The 12,244-nt window shown below is 29.8% G+C and overlaps 1 protein-coding gene across 1 annotated transcript; it reads right to left on the bottom strand.

Annotated features, from left to right (window-relative positions):
* Nucleotides 1–3,190: 3,190 nt before the first annotated feature.
* On the bottom strand, nucleotides 3,191–11,820 carry LOC125076394 (serine/threonine-protein phosphatase 1 regulatory subunit 10-like). Its single transcript, XM_047688461.1, has 5 exons — nucleotides 11,341–11,820; nucleotides 10,392–10,489; nucleotides 10,008–10,282; nucleotides 8,687–9,817; nucleotides 3,191–4,825 (listed from the first exon to the last, which is right to left on the bottom strand). Exons 1-5 carry the CDS (start codon nucleotides 11,341–11,343, stop codon nucleotides 3,357–3,359), a joined length of 2,976 nt encoding a protein of 991 aa, XP_047544417.1. The 5' UTR covers nucleotides 11,344–11,820; the 3' UTR covers nucleotides 3,191–3,356.
* Nucleotides 11,821–12,244: the final 424 nt, after the last annotated feature.

The raw sequence follows: 12,244 nt of genomic DNA, 5'->3' as shown, positions 1-12,244 counted from the left end.
CAACAGTTATAAATATATATATATATTAATCTTACTGAAAAATAAACACTGTAGCTAAGTTATCAGAAACATAGGTAGAATTAATATGTCATTTTTATATTAAGAACGTTTATTTATTTCCGCTATATTTAGAGGATACACTTAAAAGACTGAATGCTCGAATACAGGTCGACGTCTCTCGACGTTGGAGTTGAATTCCCTCGCTCGCCCGTAGAAGCTGTCAAAGGTTTAGACTTTGGGGCAATAACAAGCCAATTCGAAAAAAATGTGCAGACGTTGGGTTGTTCGGCTGGCATTGATCCGATTTACCTCATGAGAGTAGTTAGAGTTTAGTGTTTACACATTGATGCATACTGTATACTTTCTTCAACATTAGTAATTTGATAAGGATTCTTGTTCAAACTACTCAACGTGATCTACAATTTGCAGTCTTCAGTCTCTTTCAGAAATGCCAACCAACAGCAAATATCGAACAGACACAAAAAAAAAAGAATTGAAGATAGTGTTCTTTGAAGACAGTTCTTTTTAGAGCTTCAATTATATTGCAAATGACACCGTATGCTGCTTCTTGCTTTAAATAAAATAGTTGTTGCAGAACTATTAATTGCTAATTGTTTTCAATATATATATATTATTACAAATAGAAAATGATAATTTGAAAAGAAGATGATAATTTAAAAAAATATTGTAATGGCGGCCAACAGACATTTTTCTTCTATGACAGGCCGTCGCTAGATATTCGGACAGCTAAACGCCAAACGGATAGAAGAGTACCGCCAACCGTCATCCTTATATTATACACAGTGCTGCTATTTGTGACTATAATTTTCTTCTAACAATATATGTATTTATATTGAAAACAATTATAAACGGAACAAATTGACTCGAATTTTAATCCGAATATTGAGAAGTAGACTAGGTAAACCGCGAGCGTTTATCAAATAGAGCACTAATTTTAAAAATAATATGTTATCATTTGTTAATGTTCATTTTCTTAAATTGTTTACCCTGCTATTGATACAACAAAGAATATTGTGATAGCACTTGGTTTAAGCTCAGAAATAAAACAATTATTTTTGTAGGGCTTCATCATAAATATAATTATTGTTTCTCTCTCAGTACATTGTGAAAATGTCAACAGTGAATAAATTTTCCGCCATTAATATGTCAATACTCATGGTACCAGTTCTTAACTGTATACTTAGCTATTTTAATTTTATAATTGATATATAAATAATAATAATTATTTACTTCGCATATAATATTTAATTCTTTGTGTATACTTTTGCTTATTTAGATTTTACAATAACAATTATTTAACTAAAAAAAGGCAAGTCAAACTTTTACATCTGTCAAGCTGGATGGTTATTTGGCAGATGGCCGCTTTAATTCAATTCTTATATATATCTATCAGTGTTGCAGAACTATCGATAGTTTGACTATCATTAGTTGACCTCGAAAAAAATTCAGTATAACGATAGTGCTATCGATAGTATCGTTTTGATCAATACTATCGATAGCTCTCCGTGAGCAATACTATTGATAACGGCGATACTATCGAGAGTATCACTAGCTCTCCGTGAGCAATACTATTCTTAACAGCGATACTATTGATACTATCGATAGTCAGTGAATGAATTTTGAGAAAAGGATAATTGACAAAGTCAAAGTTCTCGTTAATGTTTCTTGAATCAAGACTCTGATTTTTATCATTGAATATTGTTATTTTTTGAAAAATCAAAGGACGCGTGTAATTATATAAATTTAACATTTCATAACAAAAAGACACAATTTTTAAACTTAGTATACTTTAATGTTTTTTTCATAAATCGAAGAAAAAATCTAAATGTATTAATTCTTATACTCTTTACTGGCGCTAATTTAATTAAACTTATTAAAATATAAATTTGTTGTTACCCGTCTTAATAAATAACTTATTTAGAGAAAATAATACTATCGAAAAATAACTGGCTGTCGATAATACAAAACTATCTATACTATCGAGAGTTTAGATTAAAGGTAATGGTTTTTGCAATACTATCGATAGTGTCAATAGTATTGCTCATAGGGATCTATCGATATTATCGATAGTATTGATACTTAACAGTACTATCGATACTATCGCTAACACCTTATCTATCGATTCATGTCATCGATAGTGGACATACATGCATACATCGATATGCAACACTAATCGACAGTATCAATAGTATAACAATACTATCGGTGGACTATCAATACTATCGCTCACACCTTAATTATCGATAAGCAACACTAGCTTCTATTTCATAATTAACTGTAAATATGAATGTCGAGCTTTTCTTAATATTTTAAATGTCATCGATACCACTAATAACACAAAATATAGGGTAAAGGAATACAAGAAACTGAAACTTATTTTTGTTAATTGCTACGCTTAATTAGCACTATCCTTGAGCACTTATACGCAATGCATTAAAAATTATATATTTATTTCATATATTTAATGCACTTTACAGCGCGGGCATATGACACGTATAAATTAAAAAAATATTCACTTTTTTACATTTCACTTCAAGAGTATATTTATATTTTATTCATATTTTTGGACAAATTATCTCTGGTTATTAGTTTTAATACTTTTGAAACCAATAAGTGCAAATAGTTGATATAGTCAATCAACAACTTAAAATATTAAAAACATACTTTACTACCCTTGTATCATGTATTAATTATTTTGATTATTTATTTATAATTAATTCATATAGTGTTGATATAACTGTGAATAAAATATATACTTAACATAAGCCAGAATCTATTTCTTCGAAATAGTAAAAAAATAATATTTTAATTATAAATATAAAGTAATACAAAATAACAGTAAAGCTCTGAAAATGTTACACTTTAAGACGAAAACGATCTGATGGCATTTTAAAAACGAGTTTCTATATTTTGGTATAGTAGAAACAATAATTTCTCAAGTTATAATAATAATATAACTTTAAATGCCTCAAAAATTTCATTTGTGGAAATCCACCATGTAATTACTGTTTGGTATATTATTTTTTTAAATTGGATGAATTTTTAATTTTAAAAGTAAGATTACCTAAAAAAATATTTATATTGAAAATAGTTGTCGTTAGTGAAAAAAGGTCATTAGAATCATCAAATGAGAAAATAAAAAAAAAAGATTATATAAAAAGTACTTTGTTTATTTGCACTAATTTTGTATAAAGCCTAGTAACAAATTTACATTATTTACAAAATATTAACTATTTACATTAGACAGTCTTATTGGACCAGGCAAATAATATTCTCTTATCACCTAGTAAATATTCTATTTATCATATTAATATGTACATATGAAGACTTAGCTTTTAGAAAGGACAATTGACACCTGGATGTAAAAAGGAACAATTTTCACCTTGTCGGCATGAGCCTTTTCTCTGGAAATATATACAAATAGTTTTACGAGCCCCACCTCGGCCTCCACGACCTCTTTGTGGTCCATCCCAACCACCAGTTGCCTTGCCTCTCCAATGGCCACCAATACCACGACCTCGCATAGCTCCTCTGAAATTACCTGGTACGGGAAATCCATCCGGACCAGGCGGGCCAGACATATTATAGTCAACAGGAAACATATTTGGTTGCATGTTAAATCCATCAGGCGGAACAGGAAACATAGGATTAGGTCCTCCAAATATTTCTGGACCCATCATCATGTTTTCAGGTGGAACCATCATTCCCGGTGGCATATTTGGCGGCGGCATTGCACCTGGGGCCATGCCCGAAGGAGCCATTGGTCCTGGAATTCCGTTTGGCATAATTGGCGGTACAACACCATTCTGCCAATCACCAGGCATAATCGGTGGCCCTTGAAAGTTTGGAACTCCAGGAAATTGTGCTGGAGGGAAATTATTTGGAAACTGAGATATATTTGGTGGAAACATTGTTGGCACATTCATAGTACTATTACTTGTAGGAGGCGCGTTACCCTTAGGTTCTGGCCATGGCATATTTCTAAAATCACTAATATTATCTTGGTTTCCAGTTACATCTTCTAAAGGTATAATTGTCGGTTCATTGTAAGTATGTGCCTCGATGTCCGGTTCATGAGGTGAGTCAGGAATCATAGATTTATGGAAATATAAAGGTTGTAATGTTCCTTTTTGACGAATGGCTTGTATGTCTTTTTCTTTGCTATTTTTACCATATTCTATTTGAATTTGTCCTTCAATATCAATAGGTATTAAAGGTCTCCAACTCGTTCTCTCTTCCATTATATCATCGGTACTAAGATTTCTTGCTTTTTGGAAAGCTTCTCTTTCATGTATTCTTTCTAAATATTTCATGTCTGTGAATGTTTTTGTCACATTGACTCTTTCAGTTTCATCAAGTTCAAAGTATTGAATTTCTTCTAACTCTGAATCTGGTTTCCACTTTATACTTTTCTTAGGACCTTTTCTTTTATGATAACAAAGTACTCCTTTTAAGCCATTTATTGTCAATGTATGAGGTTCTGATGTATCCATACTTTCAATCTCATCTTTTTCACGAGAAACAGTTTGTTCAGCATTATCCTTAGGTTCTGCGTGTTTTTCTGTGACTTTATCTTTGTTTTCGTCTTCATCTAGTGTATCTTGATAAAACCGTGGAGGTACAGATTTATTTTCACTGTTTGGACTTGATAGATTAGTCGGGGTTTGCGGTGGTGAGCCATCACTCTGCGCATTACCATCTTTTGATCCGCTAGTACGTCGTTTTCTTTTTTTCGGTTCCTTTTTATTAGTTGCCGATGCATTCAATGCATCCATAAACATGTCACTCTCCTGCAACACCATTGCTGTAACAAAATAGAATTTCCATATATTTTACTCAACTTTGTTGTGCGCGTAGTAACATTAATGTAAACCTAAAATGCATAACAACGGTAACTTTCAATAATACAGTAATATTTCGTGAGTGACGTCGTGTATTAACCATATATCTTAATGATATATTTGTTTTTAGAGAGTAGTTTCACTGTTCTATATAGAAATAATAATTAGAATGCATTTTAATAATTCGCAGAGGCAAGTGCTTAATATGTTTTATCAATTTAAATCTTTTATAACTAAGGAGATCATGCATACACTGTAGGCATGACCTCCACAAGCTCTTTTTGAAAATTCCAATAGTGTGGGTCAAATTATAGCTCATAACACAATTTAAAAAAAATCCTTAGTTTTTTGTGAATTATATTAACGCGGAAACAGACATTGTTTAAATAAACCAGCACAACAGGTCGACAGCTAAGTCAACATATACGCAATTGGTTCTCAGAGAAACAGTTAAAAAAAATAGAGAAAATTCAAATCCATAACTCAATACTCCAATAGATAAAGATTTAATCAACAAAGACGCTACTCGATCAAATTAATACATAAACACAAGGTACCTATAAAAAATAACACAAAAAAACAACTTGTTTTGCGAGAAATTATGTATAAAAATTAAATTAATATATTATGTAATTTCAGAAAATATAATCACATTGTTCTACTAAAAAAAAGTACTGTATTCGTAATTTTTATGCAACTAGTTCAAAAGTTAATTTAAAATAATACTGTTAAGATATAAATGCAAAAGTAACTACAGAAAGGACACAATGAACATAACTGCTGGAAAGATATAGATCTGCTTCAAAAAAAAATGTATATTTCAGGTAACTAGACAGACTGATGAATTTTTTGTCGATGCGAAAAACGATACTTAAAAGCCGAAACTAATTTAATAATACTAAATTAGTTTTTGTAGCTATATCCATAAAAAGGTTTTAAAAATATAACAACCAGACGGAAGGAATTGCAGTAAACGTTATAATAGTCTTTATTAATAAAAGAAACTTCTTCGCAAGTATTCGTAAAGAAAACGTAATACATATCATTGAATACGAAAAGACTTTCATCGAAATTCTTAAAATCTAAGTTTATTTTATCATTACCAATATAAAACACGCAGGAAATGTACCTGTTTGTATTGCATACAGCCAAAGTCGCTTATCGATTTATAAATATAGGCAATGTTATATCTTATGAAGCTTTCAGTATGGCGTTCATAGACAGAAAACATTAAAAATAATATTTCGCGATCTTATGAAGATAATTTGAAATGATTCTGCGCTTCATATTACTGATAACATTAAACAGGTCGGCGAGTGTTTGGCAATCGTTGAAAATCGGAAATACGTATAAAGCAATTTATATACAATCAATGAGCAAAAATAAATATATTAGTAATAGCACATTATTATTTTCTAATAGTCTATTAATTTCTTATTATTATAAACAAATATTTTCTAATATGTACATGAACGTATATCAAACTTTCTTATTCTAGCCTTTCAATTTAAACAAGTACTCTGCGTCTTTGAGTAGATATATCTCATAAATTACTAATACAGTTCACAATCGTTAATTAAAATAATATTTGTAATAAAGTATATAATAAAAATACCTCGCTTGTATACAGTCCATTTTCGAATAATATAAAAGTTATCGTTTGTTTCCTATGATATGAATCTTGTAATATCAATAATATTTATTCAATTTCTTTCAAGATTTCACGATACTTTGCATGTTACATTATTAATCGTACTATTATAAATGCGAAAGTTTGGATGGATGTTTGTTACTCCATTATGCCAGAACGGCTGAACGGATCTGAAGTATTAAATTTGGCAGAGATAGGTTAGTCTGGAATAGTAGATATATATTATCCCGGAAGAAATATATCTAACACCTACAATTCCCTCCCCAATCTTAGTACGCGGGCGAACCCGCATACGTAGCTTAGCTTTGGTTAATCGCAGAATATATTTATAATATAATTGCATCATTATTTTGGTCTAGTTTGTTGTTTAGTAGACTATTATTGTGAATTACAATTAGATGCAGTATTAAAAAAATACTACTACTGACTTTCATGTGGTTTTTACAGCTATTAAATTACTGTGTAGTAAACTTTATAGTTGTTACTATTATTACTGTCATTCCCTAAACAAAAACATTGAGAATGAGACTATTTTTAGTGCAGCTGATCATATTTGCTTTTTAATGAAAATGAAAAAGTACATACATCTGTATGCTAATACATTTCAAATAAACGAAACGTTTACGTTGAATCAATTGTACAAATATTACTTAAATTATAGTTTCTTACTATTTTTATAACTATTACTGCTTTATTAAAGCCCAATCTTAGTAATGCCATAATTGACCACAAGTAGATTCGATCGATTTTAATATCTATCAGCTGGGTTCAGAATACTAATTGATTTATTAATATTTGGCAACTTTTCAAGTTGTAAGTTCTGCCTTTCAATTTAGATCAATAGAAAATATAGTCTAATGCATGTATATAAATAGTAGTATACATAGGTACTATATCATGTCATTATAAAAACAGTGGTTAGTAATTTATTTATACTATAATAACAAATAATACTACACTTTCGCATGTCTTTTATAAATTTCATACTTAATATTCGTTTTTTGACTGCGATCGTACCTCGGTTTAGATTCTTGCACTTGTTATGATCACGACCTAACGAATCAAAATATGGTATCATCGTGGTCAAATCCCGAGCATAAAATGTGTAATAATGGAGTTTTCATAAATACCTGACATTATAATTTCGCTTTATTATAACGCGTACTAATAAAATAATAGTGATAATGAAAACATGTCGAACATGTAATTTTATAAAATTACCTTTAAGACAAAAATATAGTAATCGCGCGATAAATTGTACTAATAACAAAAATCCGTGAACAAAACTGATGCTATTAGAAAATAAATAAGACAGATAAGTTTTATTATAATGCATGATCATTGTTGTATCAAAACTTGTGAAATCAATTATCAGCATATTATCACTTGAATAAAACTAAATAACTAGTCTTAAAATTTTTGAGCATTTTAAGTGTAGCACAAATGTATTCATAGCACAGCCAATAAATTGTAAAAAAAAATTGGAGTATTTTTTATTAAATTCGAATTCTCTTATCTTTTTCGGTCGTGTTTGGACGTATTTTTAAAAATATGAATAGTACTAATTTGAGGGCCTATCATATTTGTAAAACATCCATTTAATTCCAGTTAATTCGCTTTAACTGTATAATATGTATAAAACAAATATTGAACTAATTCTGGTAGGTTAATTGCTTAATATTTTTAACCTTTTAGAGTTACCAGATAAATTAGCAACAATTAGTTTTAATTGAGTTTTTTTATTTTTCAAGTGTGTCGTTACTTCGATTTTCCATAATATGGATTGACGAAAGTTCATGTCAGGTGCAGATCGTAAACAGGCGATGTTCCCAATGGGCCGCGGTGAGTTCTTGGGGTCGCTCCATCGAACCGCTGGTACATCCACCTCATTATGATGTCTTTGAACAGATTTAGGTCAATATTCAACGAAAGATTTTTTTATCAAATTTAACCTTTATTTGAAATAAATACTTTTTTACAGTTAAGTCCTGAACAAAAGATACGAAACCCGTCAAGTTATGCATTTTAGACTTACCACACTCGAAATAGCAATTAGTATATATTGGTAAACATGCTGAGGAAAATAACAGCATTTGCTTGCAATCACCATTTCCTGTAAAAATAAAATATATTAATACCAATTTTGAAAACATATAATTAAAACAATACTTACGTTTAGGCTTAGGAGGTATTAATTTTATAGATCCAGGTTTTTCAATATCAACTAGTGTTTTAGCCTTCTTCTCTGGAGGAGTCTCATTGTGAACAGGTGATGGTCGTTTTGGTATTGAAACAGTTGGTGGAAGAACTGGTGGAGGTTTTTTATTGCTTAAAAGAGATGCTCTTGATGGTGGTGGCTTTATTTCTTCTTCTAGCCCATGTTTCCTAAATTTGGAATTAAAAGTTTTAACTGTTTTTGGCTTCGGTTCATCAGGCTTTCTCACTTCTATGGATATTGAAGGTCTTTCTTTCTTTAAATCACTTAGTTTTGGTATTTTACCAAGTTTATGAATAGAGGGTGTTTGCGTTTTGTCATCTGATTTATCTGTTGAAGATTTGGTATCTTTATCTTTTTCTCTACTTTTGTCTTTATCTGAGCTATGTTTTTGATCATTTTTGTCTCTTGACTTACTACTACTAGATGAGCTGGATTTTCTGCTACTACTAGAATTGCTACTACTCCTAGATTTCGAACTATGAGAAGAATGACGATCTTTAGATTTATCTTTACTGCTATGCTTACTATCTTTGTGACTACTACTACTTCTTGATTTATCACTTGAAGACTTGCTCGAATGTTTAGATGAACTTGACGATTTTGAAGAAGTACTATTACTACTATTGCTGCTCTTGTCATATGACTTATCCCTACTTTTACTTTTGTGTTTTTCTCTATTTTTTTCCTTTTCATTTTCTTCTGCTTCCTTATTTTCCTCTTCAACCTGTGATAAAATTTGTTTACCATTTTTAAATGTTATTTTCAATACTGGTAAAGTATCACTTTCATTGCTGGTGTCCTCGTTTTCCAGAGTATCATTGTGATTTGTTTCACAACTATTTCCTTCATTTTCTATCTTTTCGTCTTGGCTGTCATTTTCAATAAAAGTAGAATTTTCTACATTATTTGAACTCTTTTCAACTTCATTATCAAATACTGCATCATTTTTTAAACTTTCCAATTTATCTTCAGATTGAAAATCAGATACTATTTGTGATATATCTGTTATAACTATTGGTGTTACATGCTCTCCTTTAACAGCTTTTAGCCATTGTTCCACCAGTTTTGAGGCTAATGCTCGAATAGCTAAAATAAAAAAAAATTAATGCTATAAAAATACTGCTAAATTAATTGATTAAAATGCAGTATCATTTTAAAAGCAAAAGTACAATTATTATAAAGACTGGATGGTTTATATTTAAATGTTTATATAAAAATTTGAAGTTCCTTGATTTGCTTTAAAACATGAAACTAATTACTAGCAAAAACTACTTACCACAATGATTTCCATCTTTAGACAATTCTTTTACAAGTTTAGGGCAATTATTTGTCTTAAGCCTTTCTACATCAACTGGACATAATAACAATAATTCTAATAATTCTCTTACGAGTGGCCAATTCTTAGAAACTATATTTTCTGTAAGCCACATATGTACCAGCCTCCAGCCACCTGATCCCATAAATAAGCCTAATAAATCTGTTTCTGTACATTTTAGTATTTGAATGTATATACATTTAGACACAAGTTTCTTCGAAAATTTGGTCATTAAGCTGAAAATAAAAAAAATAATATGAAAAAATGATAGTAGAGTAATAAATACACTAAATACTATTATAAACTTATTATATTGTTTATGAGCAATTAAGTCTGTTTACTTACTTAGCTAATCTATGCACCTCGTCCCTGCTTTTGATGCCCCCAGTAGGCGACAGCAGTACACTGAGGCAGTTTAAAAGTTGAATAGGGTCAATTCGGGGCTGTAAAGAAAATACCAGTAAGCATTACATAAGTAGTATTCTATATACTTGTTTATTTGTTAATTTAAGAAGTTGATGAAATTTTATTTATATGTAATGTATGTAAGAGCAAAATGAAATATTTCTATCATTAATGTATTTCACATTAAATATGGTCTTTTTATAAAACAAAAATAATTATTGATTTATAAAAAATATATACATTGTTTATCTGACTTCACTTAACAACAAAAGACAAAGGACTTATCATTTCATTTTGTATCCATCTTTTAATGAACAAGCTGGAGTAAGCAAATCTTTTACTATGACTATTAATAATTTTATCATACAAACATTTTTAAAATGTGGAATTAGGTATATAGAATTAAATAAGGAAATTAAAAATCAATGAGTCACGATAGTTCAAAGTCCACTTTACGTAGTCACTTTAAAACTACCAATGCATAGATGGCGTTCTTGTAACTGAACATATTTTAATTTGTTAAATTATCGTTAATATATTTAATATTACATTTAAATATGCAATGTTTAAAAATTTAGCAGTTCGAATTGATTTTTTATGAAGCCGTTTTTTAGTCTGAATTTACTTGTGAAGGTGTATCGTGTTATTCGTGAAACCTCGAATTTCTTAGATACGTGACCTAATTCCATTGATGCATTTTATTTAAAAATTGTCATGAAAGTGCAAATAAAAATTTGAAAGTATAATAAAATGGAAAAAGTAGGCTGTTTTGATTTTTTTTTGCTTAAATCCAGTCAATACATAAACTTGGCGAATTACGTTTAAATACCTTATAAATAAATTGTTAAACCATGTTTTGTTTCTTAATATATTGCATTGAAAAACTTACCATGCTTTACTTATTGCGTGTTATATTTCAGAACCCGGATGACGCGTTGCAGTCATGTGCCACGCCTTGCTTGTAGCAATACAAAATGGCGTTTCATTTTATTAAAACGATCGATAATTATTGCAGATTTCACACAAAGCTATGAAGGCACATTATACATTAGTTCTTTCTTTAGAGTTCTTACACTAATTTCTATCAAAATGCTATCACCAACGTGAATGTTCAATGTTTTTTCTTATGTAATTCTAAAGTGATTTTCGATTTACATAGCCTATCCGTAACAATATTCTAGGGTTTTATTTATATTCATATTAATTATACATATACGACTTCGTTACATTAAAGAGTCCTAAATTTAGGCCAGCGACAGAAGACCTTTATTATTTCCGTCCAAAGGTAGTCGCTGATCCAAAACCACGGCTAGCCGCAAGCGAGAGAAAAGTTGGATTGAAATTGAATTGACTTCTACAAAATGGAAACCGCTTTACGGCAGACTGAAAGAGAGCGGATTTCCGTTGGCAAAATAATGCCAACCGAACATACAGATTAAAATATGTAAGGTCTCATAGTCATAGTTAGACTTCAAATTGATTTTTTAAATAGAAATAGGAACATTGTATTATTCGCATGCATATTTTAAATTTGAATTTAAAAAACCTGATCATCTTATGTATTCTTTATATGTTTTTTTTTATATTTATAATTAAATAAGAGCTACATAATTTTAATTTAATATGAATTATTAAAAGAGCTTTAACTATATACAAAAAAAATAGTTACTACATAAATCATGACCACGTGGTCATATGTTAGCAAAAATGTTAATTTTCCCGTTGAATAGCAATTCGGAACCTCTGGCCAAAAATATAAATAGATAGTTATTGTACGTTAGGAATGTAAGTTG

This window comes from Vanessa atalanta, chromosome 3 (assembly GCF_905147765.1).
Source record: "Vanessa atalanta chromosome 3, ilVanAtal1.2, whole genome shotgun sequence".
In the NCBI taxonomy this organism is placed as follows: Eukaryota; Metazoa; Arthropoda; class Insecta; order Lepidoptera; family Nymphalidae; genus Vanessa; species Vanessa atalanta.
The sequence above is the reverse complement of the archived record's forward strand: the minus strand, read 5'-3'. Positions and strand labels throughout refer to the sequence as shown.